Source organism: Monopterus albus, unplaced genomic scaffold (assembly GCF_001952655.1).
Source record: "Monopterus albus unplaced genomic scaffold, M_albus_1.0 scaffold109.1, whole genome shotgun sequence".
NCBI classification, from domain to species: Eukaryota; Metazoa; Chordata; class Actinopteri; order Synbranchiformes; family Synbranchidae; genus Monopterus; species Monopterus albus.
In genome coordinates this window covers 874,672-893,457 of record NW_018127989.1, presented here as the reverse complement: position 1 = coordinate 893,457, position 18,786 = coordinate 874,672, and the positions used below count along the sequence as shown (strand labels likewise).

Sequence of the window (18,786 nt, the reverse complement as noted above, 5' to 3'; positions counted from 1 at the left end):
TCTCTCAGAGTTAGCAATGGTAATAAGAACCATATCCTGCAGACCGAAAGAGGAAAGATAACTGCTGGTGGGCCAGCTCCAAAAAGAGTTCAAATAGTCTGAGCCACATGAGCAAAACCAGCTGATGAACAGGGTGGGTCCATACTATGGGAACAGTTCATCCCTGTTACTATCCACGTGATGAGCTTTTGTTTGTGTCTTCTTGACAAAAAGGAAGTATGGTTGTCCCCCCAAAAATAATAACAGATTTTACAGATAGTAACAGCTGTGTTCTTTCTCAGAGAAATTCTGAACTCTTCTTTTTTCTGGTCAAGCAACAAAACAGCTGCCTGAAAATGATCACCATCCAAGAACCCCCCCACCCCAAAACAACTGGGGATGCACTGAGTAGGAAACCTGCTGTCATGAGAACATACAGTATGTAATATGGACAGATTGGCATGTTGACCACCTCTCATTTTATCAGGAACCTTTAGCAAGTGTTGACAGTGTTGAATCTCAGGGTGCTTTTGCCATGGAATTGTTTAAGGTGGAGGATGTATTTTCACCAGATGGCTGCCAATAGTTTGCAGTGCTCATTAAATAGCCATTAATACACACTGTGTAGGTTTTACCTAGATATGGGTGTTTTTCTTCACCAGGTTCTGTACAAGTGCATTCTCTGCCTTATTAAAACCTACAGCCTTGATAGTTCAGTAATGTAACATGCAAACATGAACATAAAAGCATTTCTGCAATACTATTTTGCTGTGATGACATAGCCAACTGTTTTGGCAGGTGATCAGGCAAGATCTTTGCTTTGCAGCCTACATTTTGGTGCAGAAAGGATCATGAGTTGCATAAGGAAAGCCTGAGGCCCATATGAAGCCAGCTGTTTTTAGTTTCTGTGGTGAGGAGCTTGTGCGTGTGTGTATATATACAAGTGTGTGCCAGAGAGTGAAAAGCAGCACTTATTGTCTCCCGATTTGCAGGATGGTGTTCAAGTAAAGCTAATATAGAGGGACAAAGTTATTGGTGTTATTTGTAATAACTCTGAAAGCATTACCCCTAACAGTGAAGATGTGATAATAAGATACATGTCCAACCTGCAAAGCCATTCACCACATATTGTTGAGTCACCAGTTGTTGATGATATACTGTATGGTAGTCATGTTGCTCAGCATGCTGACTGCAGTACAGGCTTAGCAGAGCATCACCAGAGAAAATACCCAACATCTGGTGATGTCTCTTGTTGTACCCGATACTTTTTACCATACTGACTCTGAGAGACAAGGCAGTCCAAGTAACTTCAAAACAGTGCTGATTTATTCCATGAACACAGGCAAAAATTAACATTACACGTCCAGGCATCTTGCACCTCCAAACTGCTCGCAGGCAGATGTAAGATGAAAGACCCTGAACCCACCAGGCCTATACATTATATCACCTCGGTTGGGCTAGCCCCATACTACACAGAAACGTCAACCGAGACGTGTCCTTGGTGCCAGCTTTGCAGCTGGTCATAGCAGTAGTCAAAACATGAAGTAAATCAATGTGTGTGTGTCTGTTGATTAAGTGGTGTGTAGCTAAAAACATTCTCACGACCTCTAGTAACATGTCGTGATATTAAACATAAGAACATATTATGGCTAAGGCTACAGTTATACACATCATAATAATAATATTAAACACCCTGTCTGCTGACAGTCATCAACTCTTCTCTCTAGTTATCCTTGACCAGATGTACCCTGTAGAAACTCATAAGCATGACTAAGCATTTAACAGTCTAACTAGACATCCTATCTCCACTAAACATTTCTAATACATAAAGTATCTATCCAATATCTATCTGACTAAAAATACCTAACACTGTGAGGTCACAAACTTCATGCAATCATCACAAAAGATGTGCAACAAAGTAATAAACATGACTAATCTTGTTTACATGACAGTGCTGTGTCCCAGATACTATGGTGCCCTGAAATGGGGGCACTATGTATAAGCGCTGCTGCGACTTCTACATGGTGAAACCAAAATGTGTAAAAACATCCTGTAATAAAAACTGAGAATGCACAGTTTAATCACATGTATTTTTTAAATTACAAATCTGAAATTGTGGAGTACAGTAGCAAATGAATAAAGGATGGATGTTTGCCCCAAACACAAAAAAAGCCACTGTATCTACTGAATGCATTTTCTCAGTGTTCAGCTTGTTTTGCTGCCTCCAAGTGGCCACAAAATCAATTAAAGTAGCTTTACTGTAAGTGCTACTAACATATCTATAATTTATTTATATTTAAATTAAATAATAATGGGATTAATTAAACACAATCATTATGCAAATATAACTAAGTATACATTTTATTGAAATACTACATTTTTCAATACAGCATTGTGCTGCTGTAAATTGCTTATTGTCCAGACTTTATTGTGTTTCAGGCAAACAACACACCACCAGTATGTGGACTGGCAAAACATTCATGTCTCCTTTCGGCTCTGTGAGAAAACAGGCATCCTATTTTAAACTAGACTAGATGTTTGAAACATCCATAAATGGCACAGCGGTTGACCTTGATGAAAACTTGGTTCTGGAGCATATATCCTGTGGTTTGGGATTTTGTGAATCATGCTGAGGGTAATATAAAACTAGAAATCCAACCCAAAGCCTGAAGCTCCTTGTGTAAAGACCAACAGACCTTTCACTGAATAAAAAGGTTGAGTCTAAAGTAAAACTGACAACATCAAACATATAACAAGTGATTCTCATGCCACAGAATTTGTCCTTTTGTTCTCGAAAAATGGACATGAGCATAGTGTGACTAAGACTTTAGAAAACAATGTAAGCTATTTAGCTGTGTAATTTGCTGTACTTCTACCTTACACAGTAAACAAACAACCTAGTACAGCTTTCCAAGGCCATTGTAACTCATGGACAAAGAAACAACAGCTTGGGCCCTATTGTGAGGATCAATGGCACCAAATCAAGATGTTTTGGTGCAAATTCAGTTTGGGTGTGTCCATGTTCATTTTGGTAATTTGACAATGAGAAAAAAATGGTTCACATGCCTGTGCAAGTAGCAAAAGGGCTGTACTTGATCTCCTCATTAAAGCAGGGGTGTGTTTTGGGCATAACATGCAATTATCCAACCAGTGTGTAACCTCACATCCCCTTTAAGGGACATGTGAGTTTGAACATTTGGCAGATTGCTGGCATACTGGTGGACTTGCCAGGTTGGACGTTAGTAAGATTTTCCACTGAGGAAACGGATCTGCTTGTGCGCACGATCACTAACCAAATGGTTATAAATACTTATATATTCATGTGCACAACACCCAGTGAACACAATGTCATCTTTTTATTTTTTTAGTTCTGTGGGTCCTATGCAACGTGTCCCAGGGTATAATAAGCACAGTGCACGAACATTGTGCACGCACCTAGACAGACACACAAGTGGTCAAAGCACCCATTAACTAGCAATGATGACTTAACTGTTGACCACAGATCTGGTTTTTGCTGGTCAGTTGTGCAGTCACTTTGTGCACCCTGATATTACCAACACGCCCAAAATTTACCTGGACACACCCCATTTTCATCTGGACACACCTGCCTGCATGAAGCCTACAGACTGCTGCTTGGTAAAAAGGCAATGTGATGCGCATATCATGAAAACAGTAATTGCGCAGATAGGAAACTAGAAAACAAGCTCACATGAATATGCGCAGCCTGGAGATTATGACCATTCAAGGATATCCATGAACTATTGAGTAAGGCTTTACATAGTTGGGGAAAAAGGTCTTGTCAGTCAGAGTTTGCAAGACCTGTATAAACCCAGTTGCTTCTGCATACACCTCGTTTATTTGAGCTTTCAGTCGCGTTTAAAATGATAATTCATCATTGTCACAATGTAGATAAGTCAGAAAACAGAGAAAAGCATCTCATGGTCTCCTTAAAGTTAGGGGACTCACAAGAGATAGGTGAAGTAAGAACAGCAGAGACAGCAGAGGCCGAGATCTCCTGACTTCTAGTCTCTAGTGAGGGTCAAATTCCAATAACGTCAGATCCCTGACTGTCTCATAATGCAACTGAATAGCGTCTTTCATTATGCCCCAGCTTTGCCTCCTGAATGCCCATTTCTTTCCAACCCCACAGTCCAGTTTGCTATGTAGGCTTTCTGTGGAAAATGTTAAGTCTCTGGCCCAAACATAGATAACTATGGTGAGATCATCAGGGTTATTTTCTCTGCTTTTAGAAAGCTCCCATCAGACCTGCAGGAGACATTATACAGCTGTTTTCACAGGCTACGTAGTACTGCTCCAGATCAGAAAACTACACTTCCCATATGAAAGTGTGGGAGTGCACCTTAAAATGTTCTTGTCCTACACACTCAATTATCAGAGCACTGTATAAAAGTCTATTTTGTTTTTCTCACAGGACGTCCCACAAACGGTCTGCACTGAACACAGAGTTCAAGCTTGCTGCTGCCCCCCACTAGACAAAATCTAAAACAGCAGTATTACTTCAAAAATATGGAAAAATATTTTATGTCAGAATAAATATAAAAGTATAGTAACAACTCTTCCCTAGGTGAAAACATAAGGACTTGCCTCTAAATATTCTGATCTCGTGGAGGATTCTTTTGATCAATCTTATAGAAAGTCATATTTAAATGTTGGAGCAAGAGATTCTGTGTTGGTCCGAGTGGTAGGTTATTCTGACGCATGAGACCATCAGCACCAAGATGAGCTAAGTATAGCAACACTCATCAGACTATGACGCAGCACCAGATGAAGCCAGTTCTTTTTTTGTTGCCATTATTATAATCAAAATCAAAGACAATTAAAACTGTTTAGAAGCAATATATAAGAAGGCCACATTATAAAGATGTTTATAACTAATGTCTGGTGGTTTGACTTTCTCAGAAGTTTTGATTTTGGCACACTATACACAAAAAGCTGTGCTGTACTTCTGTATAACAACATACTGTAGGTCCATTTTACTTAGCTAGTTACTTTAGTACATAGCTGGGCATCCTAGACAGAATGTTAGATGAGTGAACAGTTTTAAACACCATCAAATTATATCAGTAATTTGTTACATTATCAGTTTAGCTCTGCAGGTTCAACCTATGACCCTGTCACATCCAGCATCCAATTGTGAGACAAAACACATTTAAAGGTTTACAGAGGAGATGGCCTGTTGACAACATTGTCTTTTTCATGCAGATTGCTCAAGACAGATAATATCAGTGCTTTACCCACTTCCCTTAACACGTAGGTCTAGTTATATGGTAATAGCGATAGCCTGAGCCACTCTGCACATACATTACACAAGGACAAGTAAAGATAACACTTTTTGCCAAATAGCTAAATTCTTGATAAACCTGTGTCAGGAAAGGAAGAAGATGAAGCTACAACTTTTCATCATTAGTGCACTTTTGGTTATAACTAGTCAAGAAGAAGAGAAAAAACAGGTAAATAATGAAAGTCCTGAATTTTTTGTAATTTTTAAGTTGTAGATACAGGGATTTTGTGTAAGGCTAAGAAATAGTTTATTCTCTTTCAGGGCAAATGTATAATAAACATATTCTATCATGATACAGTGACATGTAATTCTACAGTTTAAAGTAAAACTATTTATCTGATTTTACTTTAAACCTCAAAACAACAATGTAAGTTGAGGTTAGTAAACTGAGAAGCCATGTTTTGTGATGTCAGTAAGCTGCAGTGCGTGGATTTAAATGATCTTTTAAATGAACAGCTTTATGTGTTGGGTTCACTTTCATGCCAAAATTAAGATGAGAAGACACCCCTCATATCTATCCAATACAGGGCTACATCCAGCAGTCGGTTAGGTAGGCTTAGCACAAAACCCTGAGACAAGGGGAAACTTGCTCTGCTTAGCCCATCTGTTATGTTCATTTCTCAGGAACAGCAGTGATGTTCCTCGGTTAGTTTTACCATTACTAACCATTTCAATCACTATTTAGTGTAATGGTGTTCTTTACCTCTCACAGATTATGGTCCAGTGAGAACAATGCACTCATTTTTCATAAAGAATGCATGTTAAAACTTTTTTAATGTACATTGGAAAGACCTACATATAAAATACATTATTTTTACATGACATTGATTTTTTTTAAATTTTATTTTACATTTTGAAATCTTTTCTTTTTATGAAGTGATGTTGGTAAATTAACATGAGACACCTCTGTTCTGTATCTTTGTAATATAAACATGCAGGGGGAGGTTGCAAATATGTGAAATGAACCATTTTCATTTTATATGTTGATTACACCTATTAAGCCAAGCAGAAGAAGTTTTATACCAATAAAATACTTTTAACTATTGTTTTTAGATTTTTTTAACTTTACAATGGGCCAATTTGACCAACATAACAGGAGGCTTAAATCCACCCACCAGCACCTCTCAGAGCGTTCTAGCCCTTGTTTGTTCTGCATTGGTTTCAGTCTTTATACTATGTTAAGTTGCAAACCAGCTGCTGGCTTTAGAATCATATTTTAAAAACAGATAGGACAGTGGTACCAGTCTTTCCACTGAACTCTCAGCAAGAAAGCGAGTAAGCATTTTTCCCATAAATATTTTTCTGATTTCACCGAAACCTGTAAGTTCTGCAACTGGTATTTCCTCTACTGCAACTTATACCAATTGTCATGATTTTGTTTTTATTTAGCTGCTGGTGACAGAGGGAACAGACTTTGGTCAAGAGTTCTCTGGGACCATAACTTCCATATATGATTACGATGAGGGTGCTCCTTGCAGCACAACCCTGCCTGGATTTAATAGTCTGGGCCTGATGATCACCTACTTCATTGTGTTTGTCTTCAGCATTGTAGGCAACGGCATAGTTGTCTATGTGGTTTGCTATATGAAGAAAGGTAAAGCCAGCACAAATATCTACTTGATGCACCTGGCGATGGCCGACCTCCTCTTCTGTCTTACCCTTCCGTTCTGGGCTGTTGATGTTCATTCTGGTTGGATCTTTGGAAACTTCCTGTGCAAACTCCTGTCAGGCTTTCAGGAGGCATCAGTATACAGTGGTGTTATCCTCCTGGCATGCATCAGTGTGGAGCGTTACTTTGCCATAGTGAGAGCTACACATGTCCTGTCTTCCCACCACCTGCTGGTGAAAGTGGTGTGCAGTGTGGTGTGGCTGGTGGCTGGGTTACTGTCCTTACCTGTGGTAATTCAGAGGGAGAGCATACATGCTGAAGATCTGGGCCAGAACATTTGCTATGAAAACCTCACCGGTGAAAGCAGTGACCACTGGCGTGTTAGCATAAGTGTTCTGCGCCATACGATTGGCTTTTTCCTGCCACTGCTGGTCATGGCTGTCTGCTATGGCTGGACTGTGGTGACGCTGTTTCACACACGTAATCAACAGAAGCAGAAGGCCATGTGTGTCATCCTGGCAGTGGTGTTAGCATATATTCTTTGCTGGCTGCCTCATAATATTATTGTACTGATTGACACACTCATACGAGGCGGATCACTTGAAGTGCAGACGTGTGAAACGCACTACACAGTGGAAGTGATACTAAAAGTGACCGAGCTGTTGGCCTTCATGCACTGTGCAGTGAATCCAGTGCTGTACGCCTTCATTGGTGAGAAGTTCCGTAACCAACTGCTGCTGGTTCTATACAAACACGGCCTCATTAGCAAGAGGCTCCAGATGGCTTACAGGAAGAGTTTTGTCACCAGTGCAGGGAGCTTCAGATCTAGAAGCAACTCTGCTACAATTGCTGAGTCCGAAATGTTTGTGCTGTAATGGGAGAAAAACGGGATGCTGGGCTTTAAAAACATCAATCTGTTGTCAATAAATTCAAATGTGACATGCTATCAATAAAAGAGAAAGCTGCAAACCCACTGACTAAAACAGAAAACGGGATTTGGCCAATGTGATCACTCAAATATTTACTGAAATCATTTTTAAAGTTGTACTAGCTGTATTGACCTTGACTTTGACTTTTATTACATAACAACCCTCTTTTTTATTTTGTTATTGTAAATTTTAACACTTCAAACTTAGGATTTTGACTTGAGAAGTGTTTTTGTCCTTTGTTTATACAGTAAAAAAAGCAATATTTCCCTTGCAATCAGATCTATTTTAAACAGAAAGAGGTAAAGAAATCAGCTTTGTGTTATTCAGCTGTCTGATAAATGATTTTCATTGACACACTCCTCTAGGAGCTGTACTAACTGTTGGTGCAGGAAACAACCAATCTTCATAATCAATGCTGTGATCTCAAAATGCTGTATTTTTATCATTGTGCAACAACAAGCTTTGCCACTTTTGAAATCAGACTATAACTTTATTTGTCTGTTTAGCTCAGTGTGTATATTGATCACGTGAATGTTTACATACTGAGGCATTACATGTGGATATGGTGTGTGTGCATGTTTGTACTTGTGTGGGTGGCTCTGTGGCTGAGAAGAAGCAGCGTGGCTGTGAAACAAATTACGTGTTTAAAAAAGGGATGTTTTAGATGTTGTGATCATATCACTTCCAGATGTTTGAGCCAAATTCAGATATAATATCTCAAACATTTTTTAATGGGTCACTGTTCAGTTTTTGTTTGTTTGTTTTTGTTGCACAATCCAGCACTGTCCTCTTTTACTCACGCTTTCACTTCAGACACAATTGATGATGCTCACTAACTAATATTATTCCAGGCATATCTGCACTGCTTTAGTTTGGTTTTTTGTAGCTTATTCTACGACTGACTTACAATAAACCTCTTGTAAACCTTTACCATGTACGGTGTCCCATGTCCTTCCTTTCATTACTCAGATTGTATGATGCTTCATGTCTTCATTCACTAAATAAGTCCCACTATGTGTACATTAGGACAGAATCATTGGACTAAGAAGCAAGCAACAGGTTAAGAGTTGTACGTTTTTAAAAAGCCTTTAATTTTTAACACTCTCTCAATATCCAAAATGATGATAATGTAACTAATATGTTGTTAACAAAACCACACCATGCAGTGAATTGCTTTACAAAAGTGAAACATGATTAGATGATTTCTCATATGGTCCTTGGTATTGCTATATTCCTGTGGTCTGGTGTTCTGCTAATGTGTTAAAACGGTGACTACAAACTGATATTTCACCAGAGAGGTATGTATTTGCTTATATGCATTGTCACAACCGGACTCACAGGCCATGGCAAATAGAAGGGGGATGGTTATTAAGAAAATTGAATTTATCTTTATCCAGTGTCTGTTGTGCCTGTGAGTGGATGTGAGCCTATAAATGATATGTTGAATAGTATTTTATCATCTGAAATAACTTGGAATACTGGGAATGGCTGATCTCAAATGCATTCTTTGAGACAACCAGCATGTTGTGTAGTTTCCTGAAGAAGTATATTCTGCCTGAAGTCTTTTGTCTTTACAAAAATGTCCCTGTTTTGTAAGTAAATACAAGAGGAAATAAATAAAGGAAGCACAGTATTTGGTAAACATATTGTGGTGATAAAAGAGGACATGAAGTTAATCGATGTGAGAGTAGAGGATGCCGAGGATAGAGTTAGGTGGAAAGAGATGATTCACTGTGGTGACACCTTAACGGGAACAGCCGAAAGAAGAAGAAGATTGTGGTGAGCTAGTGGATTCTAAAGGTGTTGCTGGCATCTTCAGCCATCTCTGTCAGCTGGGCAAGTTAATCCTCCTTTTAATTACACCACTTACAGTTGATCAGGCAGTATACCACCTGCAGCATGTACAGTACAACACGCAGGAACCACTGTATGCTGTGTGCAACAGCATATACTGTATCTTATTTGTAAAAGAATCTTATAATCTAAATATTAATGCCACTGAGGTCTGCAACAACATTCTCACGGAAGAAGCTTGTCGGCAACTCCATCACCAAGTTCAGCTGGTGTTGATAACATAACTCATCAATATGTTATTAGAGCAACCAAATCAGTTTAATGTTGCCTTTGTGTGGTTTTAAGGAAGACCAGCATTTGTGTAGTGTAAAAAAGGTGTTAGCAGTGTAAAAAAGTTAAGATTGGACATATGTTGCTACATAATGACACTGGAGTCAGGCTGTCTTTATATGCAGGCACGTCCCATACACTGCACAACCCTGGACAGCCACTGCTTTTAAATAAAGAAAACAACACAGAACACCAGAATGTGGTGGTGTTTTTAAAACACACAGTTTCCCCCAAAAAGAACCCACCAACCTGCACTATAACCTGCCAAACCAAAGTTTCCTCCCCCCAGAATGCCTGCCATGTCAGTGTCATCCACTGACCTATTTGCCAGATAGGCAAACTGCAGGGTTCCAGCAAGGGGTCTATGATGTCCTTCAGATGGGCCAACACCAATCTCTCAAAGCACTTCTTAAATGCAGATGTCAGGGTGACAGGTCTGTAGTCATTCAGTCTGCTGATGGATGGTTTCTTGGGGACCGGGATGATGGTGAAGCATTTTAAACAGGAGGAAACTTCACACAGCTCCAGTGATCTGTTCAAGATCCATGGCAAGTATCAGCACAGACTCCCCTGTGCCAGTGTTGGTTGGTTTCTACATTGGGCAATAGGGACTGTGGGCAAACAGCATTTTTACCCTATAGCCTGTTAGAGGGGATATAAATGGGTAAATGTGTTTTTGGGGTTTCATGAGCTTTATCTTTCTTACACAACATTCCCTTGAAATTCCTAAAAACGATTTTTAAATGTTTTGACCTTAGTGGGCGTGGTTAAGCCTGCACGTAAGCGGATATCTAGTTACCATGGTAACAGCGTAGACACAGCTGGCCGGTTGACTATCTACAGTAGCTCACCGCCTGTGAATTAACGGTGCTAAAGTGGCCTTCTCTTCATTTATTAACCACGGATCATTAGCGCTGAATTCAGGAGCATTAAGGTAATTTCGATTTATAATGATGGATGATATCCTGAGTTAACGTTTAAGGTCATCCTCTTTGCAGAGAAGGTAACGTTACCGATAAGTGCTACTGAAAAGGTAAATATCTATGGATAGCATGTTGTCTGACTGATGCAGTAATGTTTCCGTTTTCTTTTCAAAATAAAGTTCGTTGACACTAACTATACTACGTGACCTACAGTGGCACTTTAAGATAAGCTACACGTGGTTTGCGAAGACTAATTTTCTTCTTCAGCACTTAAGAGATTTTAAGTAAGTGTTTTTGTTAGAAAACACACTCGTGTTTTTATTAAAATCGGAAGTATTTATTTCAAGCACTGCTTGCTGTAATTTTAAAAATGAATCCCTGACAACGGAAGTTTTAATGCAAGAAACATCAATAACTTTTTTTTGGTAGAAACAGCAATAACTTACCGTGTCATCCTTAGCCATGTTTCTATCAGGTTGTTGCAATTCGTTCCAATTAATGTGTTTATATAATAGTGTCTATTGTTTATTATTAAGATAGCTTAGCCCAGTTTGTTGGCGGTAGGTAATAGTATTTAGCCATGTGTTGCTCGTAGATTTTTATTCTGTTTAAATCAGTACAAGATTTTTCAGCACAAATTGTTACAACAGATGTATATCAGTGTGCATTAAGAGCACAACAGGACATATAATAACAAGGTGAAAAAGAATAACAGTGCCAAACAAGTGAGAACAAAGAAAAGAAAATACAAAGAGGTTAGGCTATTCTGATAAAAAAATTAAAACGTTTGAGGAGGTCAGTGGTTTTGGTTCGTTTTTTTGTTAGGGTGGTTTCATTGTGACAGTGTTTGGAAATAATTGTTGACATCAGATTGTTTAAAAGTTGAAAAGGATGGTGATTTGTTTCAGAAATGTCATTTTACTGATGGTGTTGCTCCTAGATACGCCAGCTGTTGAAAACGGGTTGAGTAAAGGAAGAGGACCCGTAGCTATCCTCGCTAATGCCGTTATGAAATTGTCAAAACACAAATAGCCTAGGTTCAAGGTTCACAGTGTTTATTTGTCATATGCACAATTAGGAAACGTGTTTCTCTGTACAATGAAATTCTTACTTTGCCGTCCACATGAATGCCACACAATACAAGTGAAATATAAAGTAGATGAGCAATAACACAAATCTAAATAGGCAGTAATAGCCTATTCGTCTTTGTTGTTTAAATAAAGTCACAGAACACAGAAACACTCAATTAATTTTCTCACCCTGTTTTACACAGCTTCTCCAGGTACGTGGAACGGTAAGAATGAGGCAAGCTATGTCTTGTGTGTGATAGGTTCACTCAATACATATCCAAAGACGTTAACAAACAAATAGGCTATTTGTGTTTTGACAATTTCATCACGGCATTCGCGAAGACAGCTACGGGTCCTCTTCTTGTTCTCAACCGGTTTTCAACAGCTGGTGTATCTAGGAGCAACCACCGACGCATTCTGTTGATCGTCACCAGTTAACACATGCATATGCTTCGACATTTATTAGTGGTCCAATGATAGTTGTTTTCTTGTTCGTGTCCTGTAGATTCTGAGTAAGTTAGGATGTCCAGTGATCTTGCTGGTGTGTGGGAGGTTGCACTGAGTGATGGAGTCCACAGAATAGAGTTTGAACATGGCACCACCACTGGAAAGAGAGTCATTTCCGTTGATGGAAAGGTATCGATCCTTATCTTAAGTACTGTTACCCAGGAGAGAGACTACACATATTTTATTATACAATCTGATTCCTTTTATGATTTTTCAGTAGCAGCTGGTAATTTTACACCATGTTACAGGAGATATTGAGACGAGATTGGATGTTCAAACTTGTGGGGAAGGAGACATTCAGTGTGGGCAAGTCAGACACCAAAGCGACCATCAACATTGATGCGGTCAGTGGTTTTGCCTACGAGTACACCTTGGAGATTAACGGAAAGAGCTTGAAGCAGTACATTGAAAACAGGTCAAAGGTCACCAGCACCTGGGTGCTCAACTTGGATGGCACAGACTGCAGGGTGGTCCTGGGTAAGCCACTCTTTGTTTTTATATGGTTCACATAGAGTTATTATGTCATCTGGTTATGCTGATTGTTTTTCATAAAGCCTAGTCATATTTTCAGTACTCAACATTTTCCAGAGTAAATACCTTAAAATTAAATCCAATTTAAAATGTTATTAACATCTTGGTTTATTTGGCCATTCATATTAAATCTTATTGACATTTAATGCTGTTATGTCAAAGCTGAAGCTAAGCTCTTTAACAGCTTTAAGCCTCATGGCATCTTCAGCCATCTCTGTCAGCTGGGCAAGTTAATCCTCCTTTTAATTACACCACTTACAGTTGATCAGGCAGTATACCACCTGCAGCATGTACAGTACAACACGCAGGAACCACTGTATGCTGTGTGCAACAGCATATACTGTATCTTATTTGTAAAAGAATCTTATAATCTAAATATTAATGCCACTGAGGTCTGCAACAACATTCTCACGGAAGAAGCTTGTCGGCAACTCCATCACCAAGTTCAGCTGGTGTTGATAACATAACTCATCAATATGTTATTAGAGCAACCAAATCAGTTTAATGTTGCCTTTGTGTGGTTTTAAGGAAGACCAGCATTTGTGTAGTGTAAAAAAGGTGTTAGCAGTGTAAAAAAGTTAAGATTGGACATATAGATCAAACCATGTCTTTTCAATGTTTTAACACTAACATAGTGGTAGCTCTTGGTATTTTCAGTAGTAATAGTTGTTGTAGTAGTAATATTAGTAGTAATTGTAACCAGTCAAAATAAGACCTACATTTGAAGAACTCCCACACAGCTCAAATGTATGTAGCTCATACGTAAATAAAAAGCATGTACATTAGAAACACACAACTTAAACCTGGCTGCACACACATTCTGCAACTTGTTTAGCTGCTGTTAAAACTCACAGTTACAATACAGTGTTTTGATTCAGTGTGTTTCTTTTAGAGAAAGACACCATGGATGTTTGGTGTAATGGACAGAAGATTGAAACTGCAGTAAGTATGATACCAGTTACCTTTTCACAGCTTCATATTTTGAGATTTGTTATTTAGTAAAGGGGTACACCACCCTGTTATTAACACCTATCTCCTGTCAGAAGTCAGAAACCAATGTACTTTCTGTGGTCCATAATTGATATTTCTACCAAAATCTACAGTATGGGTTAAAAAAAACCAAACACCCTGTGGTTCTGCAGTTGTCTGATTCTAGAGCTGACAATGTGTAACTGAATGATTGCTTTCTTTGTCCACACCTTCGTCTGATATCACCTACAGGGAGAGTTTGTGGATGATGGCACAGAGACACATTTCACACTCGGAGACCACAACTGCTGTGTTAAGGCCGTGAGCAGCGGGAAGAGACGAGACGGGATCATTCACACACTGCTCGTGGATGGCACAGAGATATCTGAATGCACTGAGTGACTGTGTGTGGTTGTCTACGGACCAAGTGACAGGAATACGTGCTCTTACAGTGCCTATAAAATGTAGTCACCCCCTTGGAGGTTTTACCCTTTTATTGATTTTATAAATCAATTATGGTCAATATAATTTGGCTTTTTTAACAGAAAACATCCAAGGGGGTGAATAGCCATCCCTGGTAGGCTAGTGGTTAAGGCACAGCGCTCTCGCCGCTGCGGCCCAGGTTTGAATCAGGGTTGCGTCAGGAAGGGCATCTGGTGTAAAACACGTGCCAAATGTCAACATGCGAGTCATCAGTGCGATTTGCTACATGCTCGATACATGTGATTTGCTGTGGCGACCCCTGAACGGGAAAAGCCAAAAGTGACTTTCTTTCTTATCCAAGGGGGTGAATGGTTTTTATAGGCACTGTATGTTTTGATACCGTGAAGGGTATATTATTAGCCATATTGGTAAAGGCGGTAGACTGTGACTAATACAGTAACAGTTAGAGATAGAATCCACATACCAATAACAAAAAGGGATTTACTGGCTCAAAATGTGACACCTTTGATCTGTAAACTGGTACTTGATATAAATACTGTTTCAGTAATATTATCAATATCAGAGGGCAGATGTTCCATATTTATCTCACTCAGCCTGGCTCAGTTTGCCCTGTGGTTGTTAATATGAACAGCTGGAGTTCTCTGTACTGTACCTGTTGCACTCTGTCAGCAAATAACCTGGTCCGGTAAACTCCAGACTCAACCTGCTCTTCATTCTGGCTTATTTGTATTCACTAGAGGTGGGTGGACTCGAAACACTGTATAGACAGGCTTCAAACCACTTGCGACCCTTCAGTTTCGAGGCACTGCTTCGGGGTGTGTATTGAAGTGGCCAAGTCACTTGATTGTTTCAGGAAACAGTTCTATTTTGGTGTTTCACTGCTGGGGGCCAATGGAGCATACAACTGCTGATCTTGAGTCAGTTCATTCTGTTGACACTTACATTATCTGAATAACCAAATATGAGTTTGGGCTGATCCTCAGTGATTCCTGGTACTTGTAAATCATCAGATGTGCCACGTCACATTAACACAATAAAAGTCCATGAAAACTGTCACATGTAATGGGGTTTTGTGTTGGAGAGAGACAAATATATTTGATATTTGGAGAAGTTGATTTGGAGGATGGAAGAAAATGAACAAGGTCACTTGTCTAGGAGCCTTTTGGGCTTTAGCAGCCCAATTTAGTCAAATGTAACATTTGTAACCAACATCTGGTATTTCCTAACAACACATCATCAGTGTTAAGACACCTTCTGTTCTAAGCATCCAGAGGAGGGGCCTACAGCAGGGCAAAACAAGTAAACACGCCCTCTTATACAGTGTAGCACAGTCACAAAGTGACACAAACACTCCCCATCAGAGAATGGAGGCCCACTTTCTACAAACACATTTTGAAGGTAAATGAAAACAAATACCTTTGTATATATGATGCATATCTATAAATAGAACATAATATATACGAGATTTACTGTTGTGACAGTTAATTTACACAATAATATTGTGAAAACGACTCAAAACACTAATAACACTCTTCCCCCATAAAGGCCCAGTCACAAAAACATTTGCCAGCACATATGCACATACCTTTATTTCACAGAATTATATAAAAAAGTATATGTCACATACATGGGTGTTTTTAAAGACTGAGATTATACGCCTTTCTTTGGACTTTCTTTCACACACAAATGGCGTTTTAGGCCACTGAAAACAGAGCTTTTGGAAATTTGCCCACATAACTACACGTTTGGGAGCACATTTCGCACCGTGACGTCTTCGGTGTGGATTTAATGTTAAATCATTTCTACTTCACAAAACCTATCCAAGACAATACAAAAGCAACTTGTGAAGGTTTTATTGCTAGCTAAAGTTGGACTGCTAAATTAAGCAGTTGCATTGGTGGTTCAGTGGTAGAATTCTCGCCTGCCACGCGGGAGGCCCGGGTTCGATTCCCGGCCAATGCAGGATATTCATTTTGGGGAGCGACAGTGGTGAGGTGGGTAGAGCAGTCGTCTCCCACCCCTAACCCCAAGTTGCCCGTAATGGCGGCCCGCTTGCACGCAGCGGCCCAGGGCCCTCAGCTCCAAACCAAATTTCGGTGTATATGTTACAATGACAATAAAAATAAGGCATATGAGCTTCAATAACATATTTGTAACAATATGTCAGTAATTCTGTCTAAAAAACATGTTTTGTTGTGTGATGGAAATGATGATTTTGTTTAAACGATAGAATGAAACTCCAGAAAGTGTATCTGACAAAAAGCACAGCCACTATCAGGAAGTATTTCTATACGTAAAACATCAATATATTTCTATTCAAAATTTGTTTTTCTAGAAGTTTCCAGACCAAATGGACCATGGTTGAAGAAGTTCCCAAGATGTAAGCTTTATTTAATTTCATTAAATCCAAGTATGTAGCTGATTTTATTTTGTTGCTGAGATTCATTTTGGTCGGTGTCTGAACAAGCAATTTTCCCCCATTTTATAAAGTGGTGCTGTAGCTTCCTATTAGGTGTAAAAAGAAATTGGCTAGGTTCTTTAAAAAAAACAAAACAATTCAGTTAATAATTTTTACCTATAGTCTTAATTTTGATAGCAATTTAGCACACACTGTTTTATGAACATTTAACTATAAGGTCACAATTCTTAGCCATCACAACACAGACTTCATCAAAAGAAAATAAAGTCACTTTTTTGTCACAGGAGAACATGTTCAAGATTTCTTACAAATAAAAATCTGAAAAGTGTGGCGTGCATATGTATTCAGCCTCCCCGAGTCAATACTTGTTTACTACATATCATTTTTCTTCCACTTCAATATTATGCAACACTTTGTGTTGCTCTGTCACACAAACCCCCAATAAAATACATATATTTTTGTGGTTGTAACGTAACAAAATGTGGAAAGGTTCAAGGAGTATGAATACATTTGCAAGGCACTGTATACTATTAGACATTAGTAGTGCATTTGTAAATCTGAATCTTTCATATACAAATGATTGTGTCACTTCCTAGAAATAGAACTGCTGCTATGTAGAATAGATGTAATCACGCAAAAAGAAAAACATAACGAAAAATGCAATCATGCAATGTTCAGCTTCAAGAAGAACAAACCTGACATTTGTGATTCGTCTATAATAGTAGCACTGCTCTCGATTATACAGTTTCAAGCTGTAATGCAAACACTCATTTGTTTCTAATACTTTATATATTCACTAAGAATCATCTTTAGAAGAGACTAAACTCATATTGTCCACTTTTCTCTAGCCGTTTTGGAATTAGCATAATAAACCCAAAGAAAACAGCAGGGGCATCACTCTTCAGATCACCCAATGACTGTATATAAATATGGACAATGTGTCACTACTTTCCTCCCTCATGCAAAAGTGAAGCCAAAATATTGTGAACACAGCAGCTGCCATCTTGGCATTTTGCTAGCAGATTATATGAGATATAATAAATATAATAAAGCCGTCAAATCAACTGAAATACACCTCTTTTTATATCATCGGACAACTTATTAAGACCAACCTTCCCAGAAAATGACCACTTGTACATATATCAGTGTAATCATATCTACCCAAAACCACAGGAATCACCTCTGGGAAAATTATTTATTCTTTGAGTTTCTATTTGGCTCATGTCCTATCCACCAACATGGAGGAGGTGACCTATGACCTGTATTGCAACTAGCCACTAGAGCATGATTGTTTCGCAGTGGCTTTACTTCTGGGAGCTGTCAGGCTGGTCCATCTTTTATACAGCTGATGATATCACCTTACAGGTGATAATGTACTTGGGCAGAGCTTGATAACCACTAAATATGACAGAGATTTGGTCATTTCCTCCACTCACACTGTCATACAGAATATGGGGATCTGACGATAAAGCAGGTGGCAGAATGAGACCTCGTCTACCAGGGGCGGACTTTCCTGTCAGCACCTCGGCCTCCACAAAATACAGATACTCCTCGTTTTGCTCCTTCCACACCTCCATGGCCTTCTTCACTTTGCCAGCAAAGTAGATGCCTTCTCCATATGCTGGGTCTGTATACAATGGAACATGCACAAAAACTGAACTGAGCCTATTGCTTAGGTGTTTTTACATTTGATCTGTATCTGTAAAACTTTCATTTCAATACTAAGTCCCTAGAAGGCGGATTACATTACATTATGAAATGCACCATACCTTTGGGTGGTGCATACTCTGCATGGAATCCAATATGGCAAACCATGTCACAGAACTGCGCAGGTATGCGCTGAAACATCTTTCGAGAAGTGGAGTCTTGTAGCTGCTTTTGTTTGTAGTCAAACAGACTCTTCAGTGTGGGGTTCTCCACCTTTTCCAACTACAGAAAAATAAAACCATTATTAGTCAAACTGTGGTGAAAAACAGATAG

The 18,786-nt window shown here is 39.1% G+C and overlaps 2 protein-coding genes and 1 non-coding gene across 7 annotated transcripts; all 3 read left to right on the top strand.

Moving 5' to 3' along the window:
• The first annotated feature begins 1,973 nt into the window (after positions 1-1,973).
• cxcr2 (chemokine (C-X-C motif) receptor 2) lies at positions 1,974-7,765 on the top strand. Its single transcript, XM_020611088.1, has 2 exons — positions 1,974-2,003; positions 6,671-7,765. Exons 1-2 carry the CDS (start codon positions 1,974-1,976, stop codon positions 7,763-7,765), a joined length of 1,125 nt encoding a protein of 374 aa, XP_020466744.1.
• Positions 7,766-10,742: 2,977 nt separating this feature from the next.
• Positions 10,743-14,496, top strand: faima (Fas apoptotic inhibitory molecule a). Of its 5 annotated transcripts, none has more exons than XM_020611071.1 (5): positions 10,743-10,877; positions 12,442-12,572; positions 12,692-12,920; positions 13,867-13,916; positions 14,196-14,496. In XM_020611071.1, the coding sequence occupies exons 2-5, from the start codon at positions 12,459-12,461 to the stop codon at positions 14,343-14,345; spliced, it is 543 nt and encodes a 180-aa protein (XP_020466727.1). In that variant the 5' UTR covers positions 10,743-10,877; positions 12,442-12,458; the 3' UTR covers positions 14,346-14,496. The 5 variants fall into 5 exon arrangements, with proteins under 5 accessions (XP_020466727.1, XP_020466728.1, XP_020466725.1 ...); XM_020611072.1 differs by lacking the exon at positions 10,743-10,877 and adding an exon at positions 10,885-10,946; XM_020611069.1 differs by lacking the exon at positions 10,743-10,877 and adding an exon at positions 10,899-10,976.
• A 1,782-nt stretch (positions 14,497-16,278) lies between these two features.
• trnag-gcc (transfer RNA glycine (anticodon GCC)) lies at positions 16,279-16,349 on the top strand. Its single transcript has one exon. It is a non-coding gene; the product is annotated as a tRNA-Gly (tRNA).
• The last annotated feature ends 2,437 nt before the right edge of the window (positions 16,350-18,786 follow it).

Bases quoted from the DNA above. Each gene is read 5' to 3' on its own strand.
- cxcr2 (XM_020611088.1), top strand. From the start codon at position 1,974: ATGTATAAGCGCTGCTGCGACTTCTACATG. The intron at 2,004-6,670 runs GTGAAACCAAAA...GTTTTTATTTAG, and splicing joins GCTGCTGCGACTTCTACATG to CTGCTGGTGACAGAGGGAAC.
- faima (XM_020611071.1), top strand. From the start codon at position 12,459: ATGTCCAGTGATCTTGCTGGTGTGTGGGAGGTTGCACTGAGTGATGGA. The intron at 12,921-13,866 runs GTAAGCCACTCT...TGTTTCTTTTAG, and splicing joins AGACTGCAGGGTGGTCCTGG to AGAAAGACACCATGGATGTT. The intron at 13,917-14,195 runs GTAAGTATGATA...TATCACCTACAG, and splicing joins GACAGAAGATTGAAACTGCA to GGAGAGTTTGTGGATGATGG.